Source organism: Cervus elaphus, chromosome 20 (genome assembly GCF_910594005.1).
Source record: "Cervus elaphus chromosome 20, mCerEla1.1, whole genome shotgun sequence".
NCBI classification, from domain to species: domain Eukaryota; kingdom Metazoa; phylum Chordata; class Mammalia; order Artiodactyla; family Cervidae; genus Cervus; species Cervus elaphus.
The window spans coordinates 56,937,576-56,965,555 of record NC_057834.1 but is presented as its reverse complement, the minus strand read 5'-3'; the positions used below and the strand labels follow the sequence as shown (position 1 = coordinate 56,965,555).

At 40.1% G+C, this 27,980-nt stretch overlaps 1 protein-coding gene and 1 long non-coding RNA gene across 2 annotated transcripts in view; one reads left to right on the top strand and one right to left on the bottom strand.

The window, feature by feature from the left end:
* The window catches only part of LOC122676524, a 62,552-nt gene extending 53,287 nt beyond the window's left edge, over positions 1-9,265 (bottom strand). Inside the window, exon 1 of the long non-coding RNA XR_006335597.1 lies at positions 9,132-9,265. This is a non-coding gene — a long non-coding RNA (uncharacterized LOC122676524). The remainder of the gene's footprint in view (positions 1-9,131) is intronic.
* A 33-nt stretch (positions 9,266-9,298) lies between these two features.
* Positions 9,299-16,903, top strand: RBM15 (RNA binding motif protein 15). The gene is made up of 2 exons (XM_043875828.1): positions 9,299-12,539; positions 16,541-16,903. The coding sequence occupies exons 1-2, from the start codon at positions 9,674-9,676 to the stop codon at positions 16,561-16,563; spliced, it is 2,889 nt and encodes a 962-aa protein (XP_043731763.1). The 5' UTR covers positions 9,299-9,673; the 3' UTR covers positions 16,564-16,903.
* The last annotated feature ends 11,077 nt before the right edge of the window (positions 16,904-27,980 follow it).

The window sequence follows — 27,980 nt, the reverse complement described above, 5'->3', positions numbered from 1 at the left end:
GTATTTACTTGCCTTCAGAGTGTTAGTGTTGCCTCTTTAAATCCTGTGACTGGGTAAGTTCCTGTGAAGCCTGAAGTTTACTATGCCACTGTCTTCACTAACTACCTAGTTAAAATGCCCTTACATTAACCATCATAGCTTAAAAAGCTTTCACTCACACTTGAACTTGTTTAACTATAGTTATCTTTCCTAAGATGGGGCCACTCACTAGCTGAAGGGTTATCATCACAGTTATTTTCTCTCTCCATTCATTCTTTGATCACATATTTATTCTACTACAAACTGAGCTGAGGAGAGTCCATCCTTCAGCTAATGGAGCAGATTGTATTCATAGAGCTCATTTGTACTTGTAGCTTCATTTTTCAAATTCTAAATCCTACATATGCCTGGATTCCCAGAGCAGTTTAACTACTGGGAAATTCCTCTCAGGAAACAAAACACTTCTTACCATCTGCTGAACCAAAAACATCAGCACGGGCAGCTAGGTTATCTCCCTTGAACTCCCTTGAGTTCGTCCTAGGGAACTCTGGTTTACATTCTGTGGTCAAATTAAGATGAAGCCTTCTTTACTGTAGAATTTGCTACAGTCTTTTTATTTTTTTCCTTTCTTGCCAGAGTGTTTTATATGCAAAGATACATGGGGGCAGGGGTGGAGGCTTGGACTATACAGCATAAAGTGTTTTCTAAACTCATTTGACTTTTTATCTCGGGACCATTTTATGGGATATTGGGAAATACTGATACAGATTATGTTCATTCATTCATTCATCAAACAAAAACTGTGTCAATTATGTGCCTGATGGTGTGCTAACAACTGTGGATAAAATGGTAAGTAACCAGACACACACAGTATTGTCCTTATGAAAACTTGGGGGGAGAAAAAGACATAAATCAAATGCACTAAATTGTAAATCAAATAATTACAACAAATGTAAAATTGCAATTGTGACAGGTGCAATGAAGGAGAGGCACATCACATGGCAAATGAGAGCCTATAATAGGGGACTTCAGTTTGATCAGGTAAGGCTGCCCTGGGGAGGTAACCTGGAAATGATCCCTGAAGTATGAGTAGGAGTTCACGGTGATGAGGGTAGAAAAGAGCTTACGCCCTGGGAAGGGAGTGAGTTCAATGAGTGTGTGGGACAGAAAGAAGGCCAGTGGGAAATGGAGAGCAAGATGAGGCAAGAATGGTAGAAAGGGCCAAACCATTTAGGGCCTTGTAGGGCATATTAAGAATTCTTATCTTTATCTGCAGAACAATGGAAACTATCATATTTATTCTGGAAAGATTGTTTAGAGTTACACAGTAAGGAAATTTAGGGTCAGAACCCTTATGAAACATTGCTTGGACTTAGAATTCTACCCTGTGCATTCTTTATAGTCTGGAATTCTACATACATAACTCCCCTGACTACCCCAGCCCACACTGAATTCTCTTACCACTAAACTTCTATACTTGACTTAAATTTTTTTTCATTTTAATAATTCAGTGACAAATTTTAAATGTACCTGATTTTTGTTCTCATCCAAGCAAATTCTTGGTAGGGTTCATGTCATACAATTTCTCTCTGTACTTTCCCTATGCTGGGTACATAGACCATACTTTGAAAAAGACTGATTAGTTAAAGGAGCTCATAATTTTTAAAATGTCATGGAAATACTGTCCATGGTCATGGACAAACATATGCAAACACTTGTAGAAGTCTTCTTTTGTTTCCACTAGGTTATTTACAGCTGTGTCGAGGGGCTGGGTTTCCCCAAAGCTGGTTTCTTGCTAATAGTGGGCTCAAAGAGATGCCTCATGAGATCTCAGAACTTTATTGCATTTCTGTGAGAAAATTTGTGTACTAAACACACCAGGAAATGTAGAATCTACAGCTTTTTGTCCAATTGAAACACAGTTGGTGACAGAAGCACTGACATTCTATCAACTTTATAACCTCACCAGTGTTTATAGGTGGATGGAATTTGACATGAAATATGTAGGAAGACACACAGGATATACCATCCAGAGCTCTTTAAATTGGAATCTCCACCTGACATAGGAGCAGCAAGAGGATTTCGCCTAATACTCAATAAGGAGCAGCTAATAAAGCTTTTATCTCCTTTGACTTTAGAAGTTTTGTCCAATCACTGAGAATCTGTGAATTCCCATCTCCATTGCAAGACAGCTAATTTTCACCTCTAAACTGCCTACAATCAAATTAAATACTTTCTTCCAGTTGTTATAAACTACTGAGATTAAAGTACCATTCTTCAAGTAGGCAGATACTAACACAGTTACTATATATATTCTATGTTAGTGACTTAAAGAATTGTTTATATCATTTGTTATAATTTTCTTGTTATAAAACATTCCCTGTCAGAGTATTGTATCTGTTCATAACACAGAAAGGGAGAACAGATATGGGGGGCAATCTGTAGTGTCACCCCAATATGTAAGAATGACTTCAAATCAAATGCTTTCACAGACTTGGGGAAAAAAACCAAACCTACACATATTATTCTTCTTAAATATTTGTAAAATAAATGGGATCTCTAAGCCTCAGTTTTCTTTACCTGATAAAGAAGTTGGGGGTGGGGGTGGGGGGCACTTCCCTGGTGGCCCAGTGGTTGAAAAGCCACCTGCCAACGCAGAGGACATGGGCCTAACCCCTGGTGCAGGAAGATCCCACATGCTGTGGGGTCTAAACTAAACTAAACTCGTGGGCCACAGCTACTGAGCCTGTGCTCTAGAGCCTGTGCTCCACAGCAAGAGAAGCCATTGCAATAAGTCCACTTGCTACCAAAATTTGTTTAAAAAAGGCATTAAAATAAAAGGGAGGATTATAAGCCTGCCTATCTCCTTGGGTTGTTGTGAGGGTGAAGCAAGCCAATGGGAGAAAAGTTTTAGCAGAGTACCTGGTATGTAGTATGTGCTCAGTAAAGTCTGGCTTTGATTTTTATTATCTACTTGTGAATTATGTAATCTGATTTGTTTGTTCAGGCTTCAACCTGCTGGAGAGCCATTTCATTTCCAACAACCTGGTTCATACGGGATTCAGTGCAAAGTGTCCCACAGTGGGGACTTAGTGGACTTAAGGCCCATCCCACACCTTGAAGATTTACATGCCAGGTTCAGAAAATCAGAGAACATAGAATTACAAGATTTTTATGAAAGGTAGATTTTGTCCAGAGAAGCCAGGACTCCAGAATTGGCCTATGGTTCCTTTCCCTTGGACTCTTTCTTTAAAATGAAATAAACAAAAACTACCACCACTACCAGCAACTGCAATTAGCCTCTTGAACCTTAGTCTCCCAGCCTGCAATTAAGATAATCACATTTGCCCTAGCTCATATGATTACTATGAGGATCAAATTGGATAATATAAGTGAAATCATGAAATGACAGCTTTCACTGAAGTTTGCTAAGTACCTTGAGCTTTCCATGCATTGTGTCATGTAACTCACCCAGTACATGGTTGTGGAGGAGACTGTTGGTGGCCCCAGTGCCTGTTCTCCCTCTTTCTCCTTAGAAATAAGACCCCTGATTCTTATCTGGGCTAAAGTATATACAGAGTATACTTCCCAGCCTTCTTTTCTAAGTGTGGCCAGAGGTCTATGTTTTGGCAAATGAGATAGAAGCAGAATTTTAGTGAGTTACTTCCAGGTGGTGTCTTAGGAGGACATGCAGTTGTTCCTCCCATCATCTGCCCTGCTGGGTGCCTGCAATGCTTATTTGATGGCTGGAATTTGAAAAGCCATATTATTAATATGATACATCCTGTGGTAGCATAAGGATTGCAGGGCATCAAAATAGAAGAAAATAATCCATTCCTTGAAAGTTTCCTAATAACATGGAAGAGTCATAGTAACATTATGAATGAAAAATGCAAGCCTCAGGAAGATTACAGATACAAATTGGTATAAAGTTACAAACAAGAGAAACTAAAATAATATACTTTTAAGGTGGTATGTGTGCATGTGCATGACTGCACACACATACACATACATTAAGGAATTTTTAAAAATCCACTTATATATATATTTTCCCCATACTTCATGATAGGGACTTTAAAATTCCTTAAAAATTTTAAGTTCTCAAAACAAGGGATAGCTAAATACCATATTCAGGATAGTAGCTATCTATGAGGGTAGGCAATGGATAAGGGAGGAACATTTAGGTAGACATAAAATACTGGTAACTTTCTGTTTCTTGGATTGAGTGATAGGTTCATGGGTATGTACTATGTTTTGATAAGTAACTTAAAAGTTTAAAGACCATGAGTGCACCATTAATGATTATGTCTCAGGAACTGAGGATTATGATAAATCCAATTCTATATACTAAAGTTCAGAGAGAAAATATGCTTGTTAACAGCAATGCATGCTTACTGTGTGCCAGGCACTCTTCTAAGCTCTTTATAGTCAGATGAGTTGGTTGAATCCAAGGACACAGAACTCGTGGATACTGAGGGTCAAACTGTTTGTTTTAACCCATTTACTCCTCCTGGTAAAAAGGTTTTATGATTATTCTTATCTTATAGATGAGAAAATAAAGGCCCAGAGAAATTAATAGTAATTCTTTTGAGACCTACAGCAGAGCTGACATTTAATCCAGGCTGGCTGGTTCCAAAGTTCATGCTCTTAGCCATTGCCCTACAAAATGTCTAAATAAATGAAAGAGATAATTATATTAGGGCTTAGTCATGTAGAAGAAATTATAGCAGAGTCTTTCTGTAATAGTGTTAAAGGGTGAACCACATGCATAGCTTAAGTATACTAAAACCCATTGAATTGTATGCTTTAAATGGGTGAACTTTATGGTATGTAAATTATACCTTAATAAAGCTGTTTTTAAAAAACCATACAAACCACAAACAAGTGACTTTATAGTGCAAACTGTGTCCTAAATGATTATTTGCTATTTTAGGGATTTCATATATGTCTATGGGTAAAACACACACTTTTTCTGCAGAGTAGACAGAACAAATTTTACTGTCAGGCCACTCATTTTATGAAAGAAAATGAAACAGAAAAATTTAATTCATGACTGTGAGTGCGAAATTTTTAAACAAATTTCTAGCTTCAGGCCTCTTTGCATCTGCCAGGAAATCAAAGGGCTCTCAGCTCCCAAGATAAATTTCATATTGCAGTCATAATTGTCTTTGTGTGTATTAAGGATACACAAACAATAAAACCTAGGAAGGAAGAGGGTGGGAAAAACACATTTGATAGAAAACATACTGATAGCTTTTAATTGCACAGCTTTCTCCCATGAATGTAACTTTAATTTTTGCTTTTCCTTTTTAATCTAAAACTGATTCTAAAGGAGATGGAGAAAGCACTTTATTTAGACAGCTAGTTGCAACCACTCCCCTGTTGGGTGCATCCTTAGGGGCTTTGAGTGGTACAGCTCCAAGGGGTCAACACTGAAGCCACAACGGGCAATGGCAGCTTTTCTTCAACACTGTTTTTTGGTTTTTGACAAGGCACTAAAAGGAGAGATCATCCTGCTGCTATGACGCTCAGGGAATCTGTTGGTAGCTTAACTCTGTTTTCATGACCGCTGAAAGATCCTCCTCACCCAGGTCAGTTATCCTCACAAATCTGGCCATAGACCACAAGGAGACCAGATGAAAGCCTGGACTGGACCTCAACAACTCCATCACCAACAATAGAAAAAGTGTTCAAAGTCTTGCCCCTCTAAACCATGGGTCACTTTTATCCTCTCTCAGCCCTCTCAAAAGCACATGTGTGAACACAGGCTGATATAAACTCACTAAGCCACTTCATACTTTAAAGAACACAAAGGAAATGAAAACAAAATAAATCACTTATTTTAACTACAGCTTGGATCAACATATCATGTCATTATTCAGTTCTGTCATACACACACACACACACACACACACACACACAGAGGCAGTATTTTGGCCCTGTTATTGATAATGGAATCCAGGCCTTTTCATATATATATATATTCAATTCACTCAGTCGTGTCCGACTCTGCGACCCTGTGGACTATAGCCCACCAGGCTCCTCTGTCCTTGGGATTCTCCAGGCAAGAATACTGGAGTGGGTTGCCATTTCCTTCTCCAAGGATAGGCCTTTTCATACCTATCCAATAAATGTACCAGTCCTCTTTCTATCAGACAGGCTATCACCTCCTCTCTGGCACCCCCCTTCCCCCACCCCTAGATAAGCCTTCCTACCACAGCCACATGTGGGCAATAGCGTCCATCAAGTTCCTTGGTGTTTCAAATAGCAAGCCACTAAGCCCCGCAGAGCCTCAGGCACTGTCATACTCGGCAGTATCATTCTCTGAATTCTCTCCCTCAATTCTTGTGCTCCTTCAGTCCCTATGAGGAGATTTGAGATACTATACTTATTTGGTCATTATTTTTACTTTTTTTTTTTAATCAGTGAGTCACCTAAGCAGGTCAATTTAGGCCAAAAACAGTCACCCTGGGGACTGATTTATTTAGGTTAGCTATTGCTGTTTTTGTTCCCTCAGTTGCTCAGTCGTGTCCCACATGCGACCCCATGGACTGCAGGACACCAGGCTTCCCTGTCCTTCACCAACTCCGGGATTTTGCTCAAACTCATGTCCATTGAGTCAATGATGCCCTCCAACTATCTCATCCTGTGCTCCCCTTCCCCTCCTGCCTTCAATCTTTTCTAGGTTAGCTATAACAGATAATGCTTAATCAGATAATGGCTTAACTTCAATTTTGTGCTGTGTTCTATTAATATAACTTTAAGACAGATGAAAATCCCCTATGTAAAGTCTTTTTTCTTTTGAATAATGTTTTTTTAAAAAAAATTCCCTATATCGAGATTTTTAAGTATCATTTCCCACTAAAGGAACCAGAATTACTTGGAGAAATGGTTGATTCCATTTTCGGGGCCAATAAGCTTGGAACAAAATAATGAAGAGGGGGAAGAATAAGAGGACAATGTAGATGAAACAAGATTGACATGATCTGAAAATGGCTGAAATGTTGGGTACAAGGCAGTTCTTTAAAGCATTGTACTTTTGTACATTTTTTAGTTTTTCCATAAAAAGTTTAAGAAAAGATAAAAATAATTGCTATTTTGAAAAACACAAATAGCAATATCATGCACATGGTAAAACAAGTATTAATAACACATAAAACTATATATATATACTTTGGCCACCTGATGCGAAGACCTGACTCATTAGGAAAGACCCTGATGCCGGGAAAGATCGAGGGCAGGAGGAGAAGGGGACGACAGAGGATGAGATGGTTGGATGGCATCACCGACTCGATGGACATGGGTTTGGGTGGACTCCGGAAGTTGGTGATGGACAGGGAGGCCTGGCGTGCTGCGGTTCATGGGGTTGCAAAGAGTCGGACACGACTGAGCGACTTAACTGAACTGAAAGTTATATAATGAAAATTTGAGTCCTCACACCCAGACCCTCAACTCCCCTCTCCTCAGCATGATCTCAGTAACCTTCTAAGTAGTCTCAATTGTTTCTATGAATATATATATATATATATACATAAAATGTACAAACACATAAACAGGCATATCATTTTTTAAGGCTACAAATGGTAGCATATTACACACACCATACTATGCCTTATGAAGTTATTTAACAATTTTAATACAATGACTATGTCCACACATTATAATATCATAGAAATGCTTTTGCATATTTGGCTTCATTCAAGCTTTTATGGTCTACTCCAGATAAAAGGCTCACATCTTCAACTTCTTCAAAATTACTTAAAAAGGCAGGGCTAAACAGTTTTCAGTCTCTAAAAGTTTCAAGGTTTAGGTTTCAGTTTTGGGGACCTAGTTAACTCAAAAGATGTCATGTTTAAAAACATCTCACATTGTCTCCTACAAATATAATCTTGAGAGATGCAGTTGAACAGAGGATCAATACAAGAATCCCCTTTCTTCCGCCCAGAGGACATGGCGAGGAATGCGTAAGCCCTGTAATGAACTCAGCAGTACTTCCCTTTACCGGATAGAAACTGTACCTGTTCTCAACTCGGTATCACTGGCACCCCGCACAAATGCTTTACTGTCTGACACAACGAAGGTCTATAGAAAGCAATCTGGGTTTTAAAGCGTCTAATGATTTTAATTGGAGAAGGAAATGGCAACCCACTCCAGTGTTCTTGCCTGGAGAATCCCACGGACGGGGGACCCTGGTGGGCTGCCGTCTATGGGGTCGCACAGAGTCGGACACGACTGAAGCGACTTAGCAGCAGCAGCAATGATTTTAAGAGTCAAAAGAGATGGACTTAGATAGCAAGGTGGCTGTTCTACCCGGTTCTAGCATAAACTAACTGAAGGTGGGGGGACAAATAAGAAGCCACAGGAAAAAATGCGACACATCAGCAGGGAGCAAAGTACATTCATTTCACTCGATTATTTACCAGGGAAGGTTACTAACATATAAAAAGCAAATGCAGCTATATTATCGGACGACAAACCCCCAAATCCACGTGAATTTGCAACATAAATCAGGAAGCCCAGACTCGTCCGCCGTGGCCCGAGTCCCCACCCCGCCTTTAGGAGTCGAAACTGGAAGCTTCAGTGTCTCCTAGGTTACCCAGGGACACTCGGGCGGGAATGAAACGCACCGAGCAGCGCCGGCTCCACCGCGGCGGGACCCCCAAGAGCCTTGCGCTCGGCTTACGCCCCGCCCCGCCCCCCGGGCGTTAGTGTGACCCCGTGCTTCGCGAACTGTGAACCTGGCCCCGCCCGCGCCACGGGCCCTAGAGCGCTTTCTTGCGTACGGTAGGTGGGGCTTTTAAAGGCCGTTCACGCAAAGGCCAACGGGGCTAAGATGGTGTCCGCTGGGCGCCTTGGGACGGTTTCCTGAGGGATTCGTGGGCCCAACAGTGGGAGGGAAGAGACAGAAGCCCAGTCTCTTGTCCCACACAGGTAGGAAGCAAGGAGCCTTTCTAGCCGTTCTGAGGTCCGAGGGCCAAACCCCAACCAAGTACGCCGTGGGAGCGAACAAATGTTGGAAATGAAAACGCCGAAAGCGCGGGGAGGCGGAACTGTTTCATGGTCACCATTTCGCGACGTCTAGGTGACGTCGCACAGCAAGCACGTATTCTACTCTTTCACCTTCAGGCAGCCTCCTCATTGTAAGAGCCTACCTCTTTAAGCGAGTGATGGACAGTTATTTCGGCCTATCAACTTCATCGTCAACATCCAATCAGATTTAAACTTCTTTCAGCCGCCGGAGGAGTTGGAAGAAAGGCGTCGAAAGAGGGAGCTTTCTTTCTCTCGCGAGATCGCTGTGAGCCGGCCTCTCAAAAAAAAAAAAAAAAGCTAGAACATATGGCCTTACTTCCCAAATAGTAGGTTAAAGGACGGGGTCATAAACCAATGAAAGTTATGAGGAGGCGGGATCACTGCTTTCGCCCCGCAAGAAGTACCGTTAGAGGGCAGACTTTTTGTCCAATCAACACCTCAAGACTTTGGGTCAGGTGACCGTCGAGTGTGAGGGGCGGAGCTACAGTCTGGCGCGAGGAACCGTTAAGATGGACAACGAATATAACCAATGAGGTACTCTGACTCGGGCGTTGGGAACCCAATAACAGTGGTTGGGCGGGCGCCTTCCCGGAGCGCGGGGAGATGTAAAGACAGACAAATAGTTTTCCCAATGAGACTGTAGAAGTGTGGAGCTAATTGACCAATGAAGACTGCGGGGCGGGACCCTCTGCCGCGGCAGAGTCCAAGATGGCGGCGTGCGGTTCCGCTGTGTGAAACGAGCGCGGGGCGGCGGGTTAGTCAGTTCCGCGGAGAAGATCTCCGACGACCCGCTACCATGAAGGGAAAAGAGCGCTCTCCGGTCAAGCCGAAACGCTCCCGTGGTGGTGAGGATTCGACTTCCCGCGGGGAGCGGAGCAAGAAGTTAGGGGGATCTGGTGGCAGCAATGGGAGCAGCAGCGGAAAGACCGACGGCGGTGGCGGGTCGCGGCGCAGCCTTCATCTGGACAAGTCTAGCAGCCGAGGTGGTAGCCGCGAGTACGACACCGGAGGGGGCAGCTCCAGTAGCCGCTTGCATAGTTACAGCTCCCCAAGCACCAAAAATTCCTCGGGCGGGGGCGAGTCGCGCAGCAGCTCCCGGGGTGGAGGCGGGGAGTCACGTTCCTCTGGGGCCGCCTCTTCAGCTCCTGGCGGCGGAGATGGCGGGGAATACAAGACGCTGAAGATAAGCGAGTTGGGGTCCCAGCTGAGTGACGAAGCAGTGGAGGACGGATTGTTTCACGAGTTTAAACGCTTCGGTGATGTAAGTGTCAAAATCAGTCATCTCTCGGGTTCTGGCAGCGGGGATGAGCGAGTAGCCTTTGTGAACTTCCGGCGGCCAGAGGACGCGCGGGCGGCCAAGCATGCCAGAGGCCGCCTAGTGCTCTATGACCGGCCTCTGAAGATAGAAGCTGTGTATGTGAGCCGGCGCCGCAGCCGCTCCCCTTTAGACAAAGATTCCTATCCTCCTTCAGCGAGTGTGGTCGGGTCCTCTGTAGGTGGCCACCGGCACCCCCCTGGAGGAGGTGGTGGAGGCCAGAGATCACTTTCCCCTGGTGGCGCAGCCTTGGGATACAGAGACTACCGGTTGCAGCAGTTGGCCCTTGGCCGCCTGCCCCCTCCACCTCCGCCACCACTGCCCCGAGACCTGGAGAGAGAGCGAGACTACTCGTTCTATGAGAGAGTGCGCCCAGCCTACAGTCTTGAGCCAAGGGTGGGAACTGGAGCAGGTGCTGCTCCTTTCAGAGAAGTAGATGAGATCTCACCCGAGGATGATCAGCGAGCTAACCGGACGCTTTTCTTGGGCAACCTAGACATCACTGTGACAGAGAGTGATCTAAGAAGGGCCTTTGACCGTTTCGGAGTCATCACAGAGGTAGACATCAAGAGGCCTTCTCGGGGCCAGACCAGTACCTATGGCTTTCTCAAATTTGAAAACCTAGATATGTCTCACCGGGCCAAACTAGCGATGTCTGGCAAAATTATAATTCGGAATCCTATCAAAATTGGCTATGGCAAAGCTACACCCACCACCCGCCTTTGGGTAGGTGGCCTGGGTCCTTGGGTGCCTCTTGCTGCCCTGGCACGGGAGTTTGACCGATTTGGCACCATACGCACCATTGACTACCGCAAAGGTGATAGTTGGGCATATATCCAGTACGAAAGCCTGGATGCAGCTCATGCTGCTTGGACCCATATGAGGGGCTTCCCACTTGGTGGCCCAGATCGTCGCCTTAGAGTAGACTTTGCAGATACAGAACATCGTTACCAGCAGCAGTATCTGCAGCCTCTGCCGTTAACTCATTATGAACTGGTGACAGATACTTTTGGACACCGGGCACCCGACCCTTTGAGGGGTGCTCGGGATAGGACACCACCCTTACTGTACAGAGATCGTGATAGGGACCTTTATCCTGACTCTGATTGGGTTCCGCCCCCACCCCCAGTCCGTGAACGCAGCACTCGGACTGCAGCTACTGCTGTGCCTGCTTATGAGCCACTGGATAGCCTGGATCGCAGGCGGGATGGCTGGTCCTTGGACCGGGACAGAGGTGATCGAGATCTGCCCAGCAGCAGAGACCAACCTAGGAAGCGAAGGCTGCCTGAGGAGAGTGGGGGTCGGCATCTGGATAGGTCCCCAGAGAGTGACCGTCCACGGAAACGTCATTGCGCGCCTTCTCCTGACCGCAGTCCAGAATTGGGCAGTAGCCGGGATCGCTACAACAGCGACAACGATCGATCTTCCCGTCTTCTCTTGGAAAGGCCCTCTCCAATTAGAGACCGACGAGGTAGTTTGGAGAAGAGCCAGGGTGACAAGCGAGACCGTAAAAACTCTGCATCAGCTGAACGGGATAAGAAGCACCGGACAACTGCTTCCACGGAGGGTAAAAGCCCTCTGAAAAAAGAAGATCGGCCTGATGGGAGTGCATCCAGCACCAGCACTGCTTCATCGAAGCTGAAGTCCCCTTCCCAGAAACAGGATGGGGGGACCGCCCCTGCAGCAGCAGCATCTCCCAAACTCTGTTTGGCTTGGCAGGGCATGCTTCTGTTGAAGAACAGCAACTTTCCTTCCAACATGCATCTGTTGCAGGGTGACCTTCAGGTGGCTAGTAGTCTTCTTGTGGAGGGCTCAACTGGAGGCAAAGTGGCCCAGCTCAAGATCACTCAGCGTCTTCGTTTGGACCAGCCCAAGTTGGATGAAGTAACGCGACGCATCAAAGTGGCAGGGCCCAATGGTTATGCTATTCTTCTGGCTGTGCCTGGAAGTTCTGATAGCAGGTCCTCTTCTTCCTCAGCCACATCAGACACTGCCACCTCTACTCAGAGGCCACTTAGGAACCTCGTGTCCTACTTAAAGCAAAAGCAGGCCGCTGGGGTGATCAGCCTCCCTGTGGGGGGCAACAAAGACAAGGAAAACACCGGAGTCCTTCATGCCTTTCCACCCTGTGAGTTCTCCCAGCAGTTCCTGGATTCCCCTGCCAAGGCACTGGCCAAATCTGAAGAAGATTACCTGGTCATGATCATTGTCCGTGGTGCGTCTTAAAGTCCATGTGTAACTTGTGTTTAGTACTTTGACATGGTTCCTGTTTTGTGATGTGTAATGGGATACAGCATCGGATGAAATTTTCTTTTTCATTAGTTGTTTAGTTGTAGGTTTTTTCTTTTTTATATTTTTATAAACCTCTTTAAAATAGAAGTCAGGAGAGTTTAGCTATTATTTTAAGGGAAAGGACTCCCCTAAAGGTAGTAGGCAAGTGGATTTACTTTAATTAGGAGTTTCCACTCTTACGTGTAACTGTTTTCCTCTTTTTCTGCGGATTTTTTTTCTTTTTTAATCTTGAACTTAAAGAAATCCTCAAAGTTACAAAACCAGAAATTTGAAAAGTTAGAATTTGAAAAACAAAGAGCCCACTAGCTGTAAAAAGATAATACACACCTAAAAATGACTTTGATTGGTATGTAGGTAAATAACTCCTGTACCAGAAATGTTATTTGTGTGGCTGAAATTTGAGCAGGGATCTCAGGAGTATAAGCTGGTAAAGCATACATAAAACGTTGCAACTACTTTAATCAGGTGTTTGAGTATTTTTCTTAAAATACGTGGTGTGTTCCCAAGAGCTTGCTTTAACATGCGTGTTTTTACCATTAGTTTTTGAGTTCTGTATCCCATATATGCACTTTTGGTTTGTAGCTGAAACTGTTCAGTAAAAATAGAGGAGTGTGTTACAAACCACGTTGTCTTTTGCTTACACTAGTATGCAGGAAGTGAGTAGGTGCTTTTAAAGTCAGAATTCTTTGGTCAGTTATTGGTGTGTGGTGGTGTTTTCACTGACTTTCAGAGGGGTATAGCAGGTACAGTTCTAATTGTGCAAATTGCAAAACTTGTGTTTTTCATCAGAGGTGAGTTTTTATTTTTGTATTCACCCAAATTTCTGACTTCAGTAATAGAAAGAAGAGTTGTCTGCAGGCTCAGAAGTCATCCTTTTGTTTCAGTGGGCATTAATTACCCATATCTGGATTGCAGAATTTTTTTAAGTCATTGTGAAATACTTTTGACATACTCTAAAAATTTTGCTGGATTTTTATTTTCATATTTAAACAGCAGTGACTTCACATTATTGAAAGTATTTTGAGTATCTTTGAAATTTTGTGTTTATATTTTCACTGGTGTCCAGCCACAAGAGAATTGAAATACCAGTTTAGGAAAACCGTTTTTTAGTGGTTTATTTTCTCAGACACCTGGAATTAATATAAAATAATTTAGCCCACCTCCACAGTTTTTTCCAAAACTGAAGATTATCAATTTCTGGTTCTTAATAAGAGCTTTTACTGCTTAACAATAATTCATGGATTCCTTGTCTTTTTTATTTTCCTCCTCCACCCCCAACCCCTAGTTTCTCAGGTCATTTGTAAGTGTATTTTCCCTTGTGATTTAAATGTTGAGGACTTTAGCTAAAGCCCTTGATATTTAATTATGATTAGAAACTTGAGGACCTTTGGATCATGGTCATGTTTCTGTGCTATGTAAGTGACTTACTGAAAGCCTGGCAGAACTCAACTGTTTTCTTTCTGTTATCAAAGCTGATAGTTTTGAAATAGCACCAATAATAACCCAAGGAAACGTCATGTAATTTTTAATTGTCCGTTATGACAGGTGTCTAATGCATGTTAGCATGAAAGCCTCATCACTGCTGTGTCATCCTTTTTAGTTTTCACTATGCATTTATAAGTTTTCTTTGTAAGTTTGGAGACTTTTGTGTTTTTTTGTTTTTAAACTGGAAAAACTAGCCATTTTGAGAGAAGGAAGGTAATAGGCTATGAGCACAGAGGTCCTTGGTGTGCCTGTAGGGAAAATACCTGAAGTCCTACAATTAACACTTTTGGTCCTTTTGCTTTTAAAAAACTGCTTGACACGCTAATATGGAATAGACACCTGTTCAGAAACTTATGTCAGTGTGCAGTCTATGCATAAATGAGGTCAAAGTACAATTTGTGGCTAGATACATTTTTTCCAGTTTAAATAGCCTCACTAACCATTAACTTTTGAATACCTTTTGATAAGATGGCTGGACAAATGATTTTACTCTTCTAGAGAGTGAAGTCCTTGATATCTGATTTTACTCTAACCCAAAGTGTGTGTGGCTTTCTTTTTTTTAAGTTGATATGCCAGCTTATCGAAGAGTAGAGTACTGTGGGTTTTGCTCCATGTTTGAATCTTTATCTGACATCGTGGCTTTTGTTAGATCTGGGCAATTTGCGCTTCAGTGTTTTTGAAACAATGGCTTAATACCATTTCTAAATGTATGTATTATAACAAAATTATGTTTAGTTTGGTGCTTACCTACAGAGTGCCATCATTCAAATGAATCTCTTACTTGTGTTGCCATTCTGTTCAGGTTTATAATATTGGTAAACTATCTACCTAAACTTAAGAGTGAAATGAAAGCATTTGTCTAAAACAGTCTGGTTCTAATTCTCACTAGCCAGAATTTGTAATCTCAACATTGGATGTTCTTTATGACAGCCAGTTTCTTTTGCTTTTATTTTTTAAAAAAATGTATTTGTTTAATTGATTTTTCTGGAACTCAAGTTCAAATGAATGGAATTTCTTAAGTATATCATTAAATGACTCATTAAGTATTACTGGTGAAAAAAAAACCATCAAGCTAATTTAGATTTTTAATCACAATTTCAGAGTTTATGAAAAACTAATCATTCAGCTCCTAGCCAATTTTTTTTTTACTATTATTTTGTTGGTTGTTACTGGGATTCCTATTAAGAGTTTTCCACAAAAAAATTTAAATTCCTGCTTTCAGATGTCTATTTTGACTCTCACCCGAGAGTGAGTAAGAGTTTTCCCTTTAAGGATTACGTCTTAAAACATCCGTCTTCTGGCTGATACAAGCTTTTGTCACATTTTGAAGGTAATATGTTCTGGCCCTTAGCTCAGTTAGACCACCTGAGGTACAATAGTAAAAGTAAGGGGTGTGTTGCTTTCAGAGTCTAACACTTGTTTAGTTTATTTAAAAACTATTTTATGAGCAGATTTTCACTGACAATTTTTGTTGTTCTTGTCTTTTTAATTTCTTTTAATACTTTCTTCAGACAGTGAAATTGCTCATTATGCAGGTACAGCTTAAACTGCAGTTTGGGTCCATATAGGAACCATTCACCAAAAACTCTGTGGTAACAGAACTAGGAAATCCTCTTGAGAAGAGGGCCTTAATGACCTTTTTGTGAAAAAGTTTTTGGAGAGAATTTCTGGGCCTTTTTTTTCTGTCTCTGCCACAGAGTTTGGTTTGGAGATAGGAGTTAGGTATGAGAACAGGAAGAGAAGTGGAGCTGACCCTGTTAACATTCTGGTTACAGTGATGTGCCTAAAGGGAGAAAATGATTTCAGGTGACCACGGTGAACTGTCTTTGCTTAATGAAGAGTTTTGTATGTATGATTTAAACACTTGGAAAGTTAAAAGTCCCACAGTGTTCTTTGGCCGTTTAGCGATTGTATGAGTGTTTTAAAGAAAATAATAGCTGCTGTCTTTGGTAACACAAATGAAGGTGGATTTTTAAAAGGTTTTGTATCTTGACCCCTTTCTACAATAATGGAGTAGGTCTGTATTGCTCCATATAAATTACAGAATGAAAATAGATGGGGTATAAGTTTGGCTAAACTCCACCTTTTTATAGTTTTCATTTTTTTAAGTTATGTAGAATATATTAATTATAAACTTGCTTTTTTCTGAATTTTCTTGACATGTTTTACTCAGTTACATGAGTACAAAGGATATTTTCAGTCCTATAATCCTTAATTGCAGTCTTTTAAAAAAAATTCACCCTATTGTTCTACTTGTTGTCTGTTCACAGTAAGTTCATTTCAAGGTTTGTGCCAGTGGGTATTATTGGTGCTTTTTGAAGTCAAGGTGGATTAAGGTCTTGTTAATGTTATGTTCATCTATAATGGCATAGGGGAAATATATATATTTTTAATATTGTAAACATTTGTACTGAATAACCTTTTTTTCCCCCCCGCAAGCAAAACTGGTGAACAACGGATGAAGACATGGAATTCAAAGCTCTAATGGACCTTTTTGAAGAGAAGTTGTGGCTTATGTGAAGTTTACATGGGCCTCTTGATGGAAGAAAGCTAATCTGTTTAGTATTTGTGCATTTTACTAAAATGGCAGCTTAAAGTTGTGTATCTGCTATTGTGATGCCAATGCCGGTGTTTTAAGTGGAAAAAAAAATGACCTTGCTTTGTGCTGTGTACACAAGATTTCTGGAAAAGAAAAACCCTTTTTATGGCTCACACAGCTTAAAAGTAGCTGTCACTCAAACGTGCGCTCACAGTTGAGCTGCTTTTGTTTTATTCTAAATAAATTGTTTCTTTTGAGGAAAATGTTTTTCTGCCTGGAAGTGAATTGACGGCAAACCTTTGACCCCTTTGTTTGCAGCTGAGGGGGTACTTGCTGCTGCTCAGATCTTGTATGTCTTGAGCAAGAAGCAGGGAGACCATCATTTTGACTATCACAGTGTGTCAATTCTGAAGGATCACTAGTGTTACTGTGACCCCCTTTGTTTGCAGTGAAGGGGATCATTTGCTTCTCAGTCCTCAACTTGATGAGGAAATGGTGCTGTTTGCTGGCACGCAAGAAGCCGGGGCAAGCACCGTAAGCCTCACCACAGTGCACAAGTCGGGGGCTTTGCTGGTTTGAAGAGCCGGAGTTGCTGAATTTTAAGTTTTGATTTATTTTGTCCACCCATCACGTTTGGCCTTAGTTTCATTTTTAATTTGAAGAAAAGTTTGAAATTGCTTTATCTTGCACTTAACATTTGCACCAAATTGCCAAAAGAAGGAGAAATGCTCCGCTTGCTTTTTAAATGTTAATGATGATGTTAATAAAGCCTTTCCTGACACACTTGAGGAGCTCCTCCATCTTCAGGGGCTTCTTACCAGAGTTATGCAGTGATGGGTTTAGTTCTGAATGGATGAAGAGTTCCTGAGAGCTAGCGTTTGTAATTAGAACCATTACTTGGTATCTGTGCCTTATTTGACCTGTGGTTCCACATGCCTTGGATGTGCATGCACCGTGACGGTTTCATAGGTACGAACGCACACTCAGGCCCAGTCACTTCGGTTGGTAGTACAGATTGTGAGGAAAAATGGAGGCATCCTTAAGGAGGAAAAAGTGTTTGCCTTTAGTTCCTGCATTATCCTGTACAGGGGCTCCTGATCTTTGGAAGCTGTTTCCAGTACAGGAGAACAACTCCCCTGTTTGCCGCAGGAGACTTCGGTGCACAGTGACAACGCTGGAGTTCAAGAGGAAGCCAGCAGTGCTGCACCATTGGCTTCAGACACCATTGTTGTTTGCCAGTTTTAAACTTAATAGTTGCAGACGAAGACCACCTTGAAATGCAGGCTTGTTGGGCTTGTTTTGAATTTTAACCTCGGATGGAAGAGCCCTAGTGCTGTCGGTCTCCATGCGGGATGATGATTACTTAGGCAACAGGTGATTATCAACAAAGGATGCCACGCTTATACTCTGCAAGGTGGTGTTCCAGTGGCAAACAGCTGTATAAACTCTTATAAACAGGTAAGAGGGTTTTTAGAGGTCAAAAGCATTATGATTAACAGGGTGAGGGCTCTTAATGTTTGGGGATATGTTTCTCTGATTTAGGCACTCTGCTGCTGTTAATAGCTTCCTCCCCTCACCAAAGTGTTGCATTAACAAAGTTGCAGACCAGAACTTTTGTTCTTGGTGTTTTGATATTTTTAAGTTTTAAAGTTTATCTTAACATTTGAAAGCTTTTAAATGTGGGAGCCAAAGTGTTAAAATTCTGGTTATGAATTTGGACCTGTAAAAATTTGACGTTTTCTCTTAACTGTAGCCTTCACTGTTATTGGTGATTCAATGGTGCTGGAAGAACTCAACTGGTGTAACAATGTTGCTTGTTACAAACACTGATCTCTAACCTCCAAGTTAAGAATCTTTTAGTATATATAGCAAAAAAGTGTATTACTGGACTGTGAGTGATAGATAATTTAGCCAAAATGGTTAATTTTTTTGTTTTTCCACAGGGAGATTTAATTATTACATTAGGTAGCTGCAGTAAACTTAGGGAAGTGAATGGGCAGTGCTGAGTAAAATCTCTTAACCATTTTCATTGTCCATTTAGTGCTACTAGCCTTGTGAGCCCTTCCAGCCCCTTTGTTATTAATCAAGTGTGAGGCTTTGGCAGCTGTACACAAGCATAGCTTTTTAAATGTATAATACAATTTAGGTTTTCTTTGCTGTATTTTAAATGGGATCAAAAATTTTGGAGAGTATTTTTCTTTTTCATTAGATTTTTGTTTTTCATCTCTTTCCAAATGGGGAAAGTGAAGTACAGCAGTTTTCAGGTTCTCAGTATGTTGTTTTCAAGAATTTGTAAAACATCTGCTTATGAATTGGCTGCCATTTAAAGCTTTGCTAAATGATCTGTCCTGTACATTTCTTTAAGCTGTTTATTCCTGTTGGAAATGTTAATTTCCGGTGTATTTTCTTTCTCTGACTAGTCCATACTGAAAGCTCATTAAGTAGTTTTTCCTAATTAGTTTTAAAAAAATGAAAATCACTGTGGCAATTTGAGGAAAATTTTATTATACTCTCAACATATTTCTTCATGTTTGGTATCTCTTAAGATCTCAGGCTTTAGCTCAAGAAGAAAAATTATTGCAGACAGGGCATTTGTTTGGCATTTGTTTATTGTATATGTCATGCAAAATGGAAAGGTACACTTTTTTGAAACTACTCAATGAAATCATTTTATTTCTACTTACACCATGAAGAAAAAAATATTAATTGGGTTGAATGTTAGATCTAGAGTCCTGGTTTTATAAATTGGAAACTGCCCCTTTGAATTATGTGTGTGGTTTCCCAGTGTCTTTTGTAGGATCTAAATTTAGGGTTTTGCTATAAAGGAAATAGTTCCAAGAACATCTCTGAGTTCATTTAGAAAGATCTAGTTGTATTAAAATTGAAAATGGAGATTACCCTGACTAGTGAAACAACCTAGATTTTATAACTTGCCACTTCAGTAGCTTAAGTCATATTATTGTTTACAAGTTGTTTATCTGAGGCACTAAATTTAAAGTTATGGTTTGTACAGCATTTATTTATTTTTTTTTTTTTGCAGTAGGATATATGATTATGGCTTATCTGACCATCACCTCTATTTCCCATTCCACTTTGCTGTTTTTAAGCTTTCCTGGTTAAAAGAGCTTTTACCTAAAAACTTGAATTATAATGTAGTTTCAAGTTTTTAGCAAAGTTGATTAATTTTATAAATTTAAGCAGAGTAACAAAATTTCCTCAAACCTCAGACAAGCTTGTTGCTGAGAAGCGACCAAGATTTTAATCTTGAGGTAAAATTATTTAACATGCTTCTGTTCCCAAATGCTATGTTCTTAAACATTCATGTAGGATTCCTGTATAAATTAAATTCTGCTGTACGTTAAGAAGTAAGATGTTGAGCATAGAGAAGAACGTATCAAATAGTCTCTACTCCTGTCAGCAACTTGGACTCTGATTGGAGAAACTATATAGAAACAGGGAAATAGTTAAATATTGGGGCAGTTTCATTGTTCAAGACAACTATGGGAGAAATGTCTCAGGCCAATATTTGATTAATTGACTTCTTACTGGCAATATGGGTATATAATTGAGTATGTGAACTTTAAGCTGGGCTGATCATGAAAGGGTTTAAAAAATAATTTGTTAGATGAAGAAGAACATTGAATGGTGGAGAGAGGTTGGAATTGAGATGTCAGTCCATCAAGCATGATTAATAATAATAGAGCAGCTTGTTGATACATGGGAAAGATGCAGGCTAAGTCTAGAAAACTAGTAATATGGTTGGGTCAGCAACAATAGGGAGTACTGAAAGGCTAGTTTTAGGCAGGTGGGGAGTGAGAATGGATAATTAGTTGAGCGATATGGATGTAAAGCAACAGTACTAATAGCAGTCATTTCTATTAGATACTTGAGGCCAAGCATTCTGCCAAGTCCTCGACAAGCATTGTCTCATCTACTTTTCACCACAGACCATACTCTTGACAGTAAGTGATACAGCCAGGATTCTAGCCAGGCTTTTGTTCTAGCTAGGGCTTTTGGTCACTGTACTGTCATATCTCACTGTCCTCAGGACGCTGGGATGGGATTAAAGCTGCAAACCTGAGAAAATGTCTGGGTGGTGGATTTTAAACTATAGTGTGTCAACATTTGACGTTCTTGGGAAACATACAGGCCCTTGGCTCCAACCCCAGAAATTGTGGGATTTGTTAGGACCAGCATGCGTGGCCCAGGAGTCTTTGTTCTTTTGTAAGCTCTCCAGATAATTCTGATGTAGTAGTCTGTGTTCAGTGGTCATGGGTTGAGCAGCATTGGTCAGAGAGTAAGAGTGTTGAAGTGTAAACTTGGGGTAGTGTCATATTAAGGCATGGGAAGAGAAGATGATGCCAGAAAAGAGTCTCAGGTAGGAGAACCAGAATAGTATTCAGATTGTGAAGCTGAGAGGAGCTTCCAGAAGATAAATTCAGAGCTTTTGAAAGGACAAGAAGAACGAAACGGCAAATGCCATGGAATTTAGCACTTAACATTGTCACAAATAGTAGTTGTATAGTCATGTAATTATTTCTCCCAGAAATTCAGTCTAACTTAGTGTTTAATTTTACCTTATAACTACCTGTGAAGAAGGGCTGCTGTTTAGTTTATGAAATGTTATAGGGATACCAGGAAAGTTTTGTGTCTTGGCTAAGGGGTATATTGTTAGGAATTGATTGAGATATCCTTGAGTTTTCAGTTAATCTAAAAAATAATGTGATTGTAGTCTGTCTTAAAATTGAAAGTGATTTTTGGGATTGAGTGTGTATGTATACATGTAAGTATTTTTCTGTGAGTGAACCATTACTTCTGTCTACTACCTTCTAACTAGGTTACTAATAGGCTTGAGTGAGGTACAATGGAATTATAGGTAAAACTGAGTGTATCTTTCGCTTGTAAATTGTTGAAAGATTTCCCATTTTGGATTATTGTTACTAGGTTTATCTTTGATTGGTGTAGCTAATTAATTCTTCAAATATTCAGGTACCTATTATGTATCAAGCAGTATTCTAGGTCTTGGGATTATATTGGTGAGGAAAACAGACAAGTTCTAAATATCTCATGGAGCTTATAATCAAAGAAAGTGAAGTGAAGTGAAAGTCACTCAGTCTTGTTAGACTCTTTGTAACTGCATGGACTGTACAGTTCATGGAATTCTCAGGCCAGAGTGGGTAGCCTTTCCCTTTTCCAAGGGATCTTCCCAACCCAGGGATCCAACCCAGGTCTCCCACATTACAGGCAGATTCTTTACCAGCTGAGCCACAAGGGAAGCCCAAGAATACAGGAGTGGGTACCCTATCCCTTCTCCAGCTGATCTTCCTGACCCAGAAATCCAACCAGCGTCAGCTGCATTGCAGGCAGATTCTTTACCAACTGAGCTATCAGGGAAGGGAGGTCATAAACTAAGTTGGAGCCTTGTTGCCAAGGACCAAGGGTTTAGATTGTGTTCTGAAACTGAATGCAGAGGTTTTAAGCAAGGGGGTGAGGTGATTTGATGAAGATTTGGCTACGTATCTCAGGAAAGGAACAAATGTCTTTCAGATTTCTTTCAGTTATCCCCAAGATCTAGAATAGTGCCTGGTATATAGTAGATGCCAAAATATTTGAAGAATTAGTTAATTAGCTATACAAATTGAAGACAAAGGCAGTATAAGTAATTCAAAATGGGAAATCTTTGAACCATTAACACATCAAAGATAATATTTCCTTCAAAGATAAATTAACATTTCAAATTCTCTGCAAGACTCTGAATATGTTCTTGCTTAGAGATAAGCAGTGTTCTTTTATTTAAGTATTATAACATTTTATTTCTTTTTCAGTCTCACAATTGTTGGCCATCCTGAGGTCTTCCGCATATATCCTCATTTTCTCAGCATGTCAGTTTTCTTTCTGCTTTCAGCAAGTTGTTACGACAGTTTACACTGTAGTCACATATAGTTTCTGCTGTAACTCCTTGACCATGTTTTCTATATTTCATAATTTGTCATTTTTCTAGTGATATCAAACCAAACTTCCATACTAAAAATCAGTTTAGAGGTTTTTATGGAATGACCTGTTCAAACCAGATACATGCATATATACTGTTTTAAAATACTGAATTAGTATCTGATCTTTCTTAAGTGACCAGCAGGTTTTCCTTCTACCCAAAAAAGGCTGAATGAAAAACTTCCATGCATACCCTTTTATTGCATTAATGTTCAGAGTAGAACTGTTATTACAGGTAAAATGAACACTTTGAGGCACATACACATATATATTTTTATTACATGTTTTTAAGGAATTTGGGGAAAATTGTTTCATAAAATTTTTATTTTAGCATATAGAAACTGACTGTCAGTTTTGCCTTGCTCCCAAGATAAGTGTATAGTTTACGTATACTCTTTTATAGAGAAACACTTCAATAAACTGCATTCTTTAGAATTCTTTTGTAGCACAGGTCTCAAACCTGGCTATGCATTAAAATCACGTGAGAAATTTTAATACCAGTAGCCGGGAGACTCTCATAGATTCATTTAAATTCCTCTAGGTCCAGTGGGGTTCTGCCAGGGTGCTAGTGTTAAGTGCTCACCTGATTTTAGTGTGTAGCCAAGGTTGAGAATCACTGCTCGAGAGTCAAATCGTAAATATACTGACCAACACATGCACAATCAGCCTCTTAAAAATTGTTCAAACATCAAAACCAAAAACTTTCAGAGTGAATTTGGATTCAGTGCAATGTGTATATTGTTTAGCCTTGTAGAATTTCTGCTGTTGAAAGTGCGATCCTCAGACCAGCAGTAATAGCATCACATAGAAGCTTGTTAAGAAATGTATAACTTGAAGGCCTCACACAAACCTATTGAATGAACTCAGATTCCCCAAGTGATTCCTCTACTGGAAAGTTTGATAAGTACTTACTAAGATGTAGATATATAAATGTTTAGGGTAGTAAAAGTTGGTGATTAGCATCTTATCCCTCATGCATAAGATTCTCAAATTTGTGCATTAGTCAAGGACATTTAAAGATTAAAAAAATACATATCTTCATTAAGAAAAGTAGGTACAAGAGTTCATAGGTAGTGAACTGTTGTAACCAGAAAATTACCAGAGGTCTCTGCCACCAAGACAGGGAAGGGTTTTCTGTTGTCTATCCTAGTTGGTTTGCTTGCTGAGTCGCTTCAATTGTGTCTGACTGTGCGACCCTATGGACTGCCGCCTGCCAGGATCCTCTGTCCGTGGGATTCTCCAGGCAAGAATACTGGAGTGGGTTTCCCTGCCCTCCTCCAGATCTTCCTGACCCGGGGATCGAACCCATGTCTCTTGCATTGACAGGTGGGGTTCTTTACCCGTAGCGCCACCTGGGAAGCCCATCCTACTTAGTTGGGTCTTGCTTATTTTGTTACATTTAAGTATTTTTTCTCTCCCTCCTATTCTGTTCTAGTCTACTCTTTTCATTGTAAGATAGAACATGTTCTTTTTTTTATAGATACAGGTGAGGATATTTGAGACTACTGATAGGTGCACCATAATTTAGAAAATTTGGTAGAGATGGATTCAGAGCTTTCTATGGAGAGCATAGATATGGACAGGATTGAGGAGTGGTTCCTGATTGATTTTGTTGTTTAATCATAGTACAAAAGTAACTTCATTAAGAAACTGATTTTCCTCACATAGCAATAAGAATCTAATTATGTTAAAGTTCACAGTGACAAGTAATAAAGATTCATATATATTGAAGAGAATGGACCAATGTGAATGTTCAGAAAATACTGTGAATTGCATGGTACCGATTTAGATACAGAGATGCTCTTTTTTAATGCCCAAGTTTTTAAGGTAAAAGATTCTAAAGTACATTAACCAAGCAGCCATATTGAAACCAAATGAGAAATTTCAGCCAGATTATTCTCATGTCTCAGTTTTTCAATTGGCATGTATGTTTTAGAGGGGTTTTTTCATCAAGCACAGCAATGTCAGCGTCTTTAGAACTTCTTTAGGGTTCATTTATGATTTATAGATTCCTCCTGAGACATGAGAAGTGTTTTTTTATTTTTCAGTGGAAATTTACATATATCATTTATTTCTTCCAACAAATTTTACTTATGAAGTTTACCCTCTGTGGTGTTAAAAATCTTACTGAAAATTCATTCCACAAAAAGGATGAATTCATCTGAACTTTAAGGTTTGGTGGTTGAAAATACTTTATGTCTGTGATACATGAGTGTTCTTTAATACATTGGTTTAAGGGTATTTTGAACCTTCAAAGACAACTTTTCTTCTGTTTGCTGCTTTTTAAGTGTAGAGATGTCTGAAGCCCTAATTTAAAAAAAATTTAACACATGGTATTAGATCTACCCTCCTCTATTTTCTTTTAATAGCCAAGTTTAAAGGAGGGAGCATTTCTAAGTATAGTAATTGGTTAAATGTCTTTTTTTCCTCCTGGGTTTCTTTTTAGGAACTACTGACAATCAAAAACCTATAGCCGACTTTGGGATATGGCTTTATTATTCAGCAACTAAAAGATGAGTTCTAATTGGCAGACTTCTGGCATTGGCACTTGTCCTTCTGTTTCTATAGAAACTGGGTTGGAAGTCAGAGCTGCACAAAGGGAAAGGGTAAGTTTCTTTTAAACTCCATATTTATAAACCCATATCTTATTAACTGTGACATGGTATCAGTTTTCACATAAGGATATATACGTTTGTGAACTAGAACTCAAATATGAACTACTGACTTTTACTTGAGTGGAAACTGACATCAAGTCAATAAATGTAATAGGAGGGTTTAAATATGGATTTAATATTCTCATGACTCTGACTTCACATATCTTCAGTGAACTCAATATGATAATTCTCACTTTTCAGCTGTATCTAATTTCGGGATGATAAAGTTGGCTTTTATCCTCTTAGATCACTCTGTTGTACTTTTCTGGTAAGTGAAAATTGGGGTCTAATGCATACAGAGGACATTTTAAAAGTCTGCATGAATTACAAGTCTCTGGGACAAAGTCTGATTCTTTCCATTATAAAGCAGGTACTGTACTGCTGACCAGTTTTTTTAGCCTCTCTCTTCTCTTAGCCAAACAGGATGAGATCGTCTGTTGGGCACATACATTAAGTTCTCATCCAGGCAGACGCCCATTAATCGTAGAACCTAAGACACCTGCCACTTGGTGAGTCATCGTATTACTATGGCTTCAGAGGACTGTGCTGCATAGCTGGGGCATTTAGGCTTGAAATGGCCTAATCAAGTGTGGTAAAGTCCTCTGTTCTAGAGGCTGGTGTATGTAAATAATTTATACTAAACTGTGACTAGCTTTGAGATATTGAAGGAAGGTTATGTTAGCTCTTACTCTTTAAAACTTACCTGTCATTTCCTTGGTCCTGAAATGATACTCTTAAAGGATAGATTTCTCTTTTTCTTGCTAAAAGAATGTTGATGTGTTGACACCAACCAAAGATTGGGACATCTTGGCTTTATTTTGGCCCAGTTTGTCAGTTTTGTAAAAATAGTGTAAAAGTGAAAATTGGAATTTTTTGGGGTGTGTGTGTTTGTTGCTGAGTCATGTCTGACTCTTGTGACCCCTTGAACTATAGCCTGCCAGACTTCTCTGTCCATGGGATTCTCCAAGCAAGAATACTGGGGTGGGTTGCCATTCACTTGTTCAGGAGATCTTCCTGACCCAGGGATTGAACCCAGGTCTCCTGCATTGCAGGCAGACGCTTTACCATCTGAGCCACCAGGAAAGTTAATTCAGTTTTTGAAATTTCACTTCACAAGTCATTGATCAGTTAATGCCTGAAAGTGGATTTTCATTAAAAAGTGTATGCCTCCACTCCTTAAGTATTGCTGTGTATCCTGTTTGTTTCTCTTTGCTTACTAGCCCTTGAATGATGTAAAATAAATTGAATTTGTGATTCTTGATAAATGTGGCCAGAAAAAAAACTTTAGTTGTTAGCTGTATGCTATCAAGTATCCAGACATCCACATGTGTTTACTCCTTAGTAAGAGAGGCCAACTTGTCCTAGTTTTAAAACTGAGAGTCCTAGGTCCCAGGAACTCCCTGATTTCCAGGCAAGTCAGACAGTTGATTGCCCCGTCTTATCCTCTGCATCTCTGAAACAGCCTCACTAGGTTGTTATTGATCATCGTTTTTGGATGAAAGTAGATTTTTATGATGTGTTAGTCAGAATGTACAGGAGAGTAAGTTCTTTTTAGGAAATGATTGTCTTTATTTGTCTCAGTGATCCTAGGTAATCCTAGCTTCCCTCTCTTAGAAATAAAACATGAATTTAAAACTGATTTATTTAAAAGATGATTCCAAGGCCTTTGTTGTTTTTCATTTGTTTGTATATGTGAAGACCATGGGTAATAAATGTGAGACATTTAGGTAGATGCTTGTGGTGCATGAGTAGCCAAATGAGGCAAATACATGGACATAAAGACTCATACAAGCCTTTTCTGTCTTAAGCGAACCACTCAAGGTTTTTAAAAAGTCTTGGGCCTTGGTTTTAAATTTAGGTCCTCAGGTTTGGATTCTGTTTCTTTTAAAAATTACATCTAAATTAAAATATTAATACACTGCTTTTTTTTTTTCCTCTCATGGAAAAAGCTAATTTTACAATTAGGCAAGTTTATGTACTAAGGAGCTGATTTTTTGCAGATAAACAGATAGCATCATATATGTTAATGTCCCTAGATTATTTGAAAAATACCACAGATTATTTCAGTCCATTTAAGTATAATTGTTGCTTTTATTAAATTTTAAACTCATCATCAAAGAAGAAAAGCCAGGGGCTATGATCTAATCAGCACTGTTAATTAGTATTCACAATTGGCTCCCTTAGGATTAGCTTTGTAACTTTAGACAAACAACTTAGTCTTAATTTGCTTTTGTTCCTTAGGTATAAGATAGGAATATTAATAATTATCCATCTTCCTCACAGGATTGACATGATGCTGATGAAGTAATAGGTGGGAAAGAATGTTTAAAACTTAAAAGTACTTTAAGGTAGAGTGTTAGTACCAGAAGCAGTATTTCATGAACAGTGTATATAAAAAATTCCTTTTACATTAATGGTATGGCATTTCTTAGAGTTAGAACCACTGGAAATGGTTATGTTAATAGTTTTAAATAATTCAGTGTGAAGAAAGTATTGAACTTTTGTGTTCAGAAGTTCCAACTAAACTTTTATGTTCAAATTATCATGGCTCTATTAAATATATATGTGCTGCTGCTAAGTCACTTCAGTCGTGTCCGACTCTGTGCGACTCCATAGATGGCAGCCCACCAGGCCCCGCCGTCCCTGGGATTCTCCAGGCGAGAACACTGGAGTGGGTTGCCATTTCCTTCTCCAG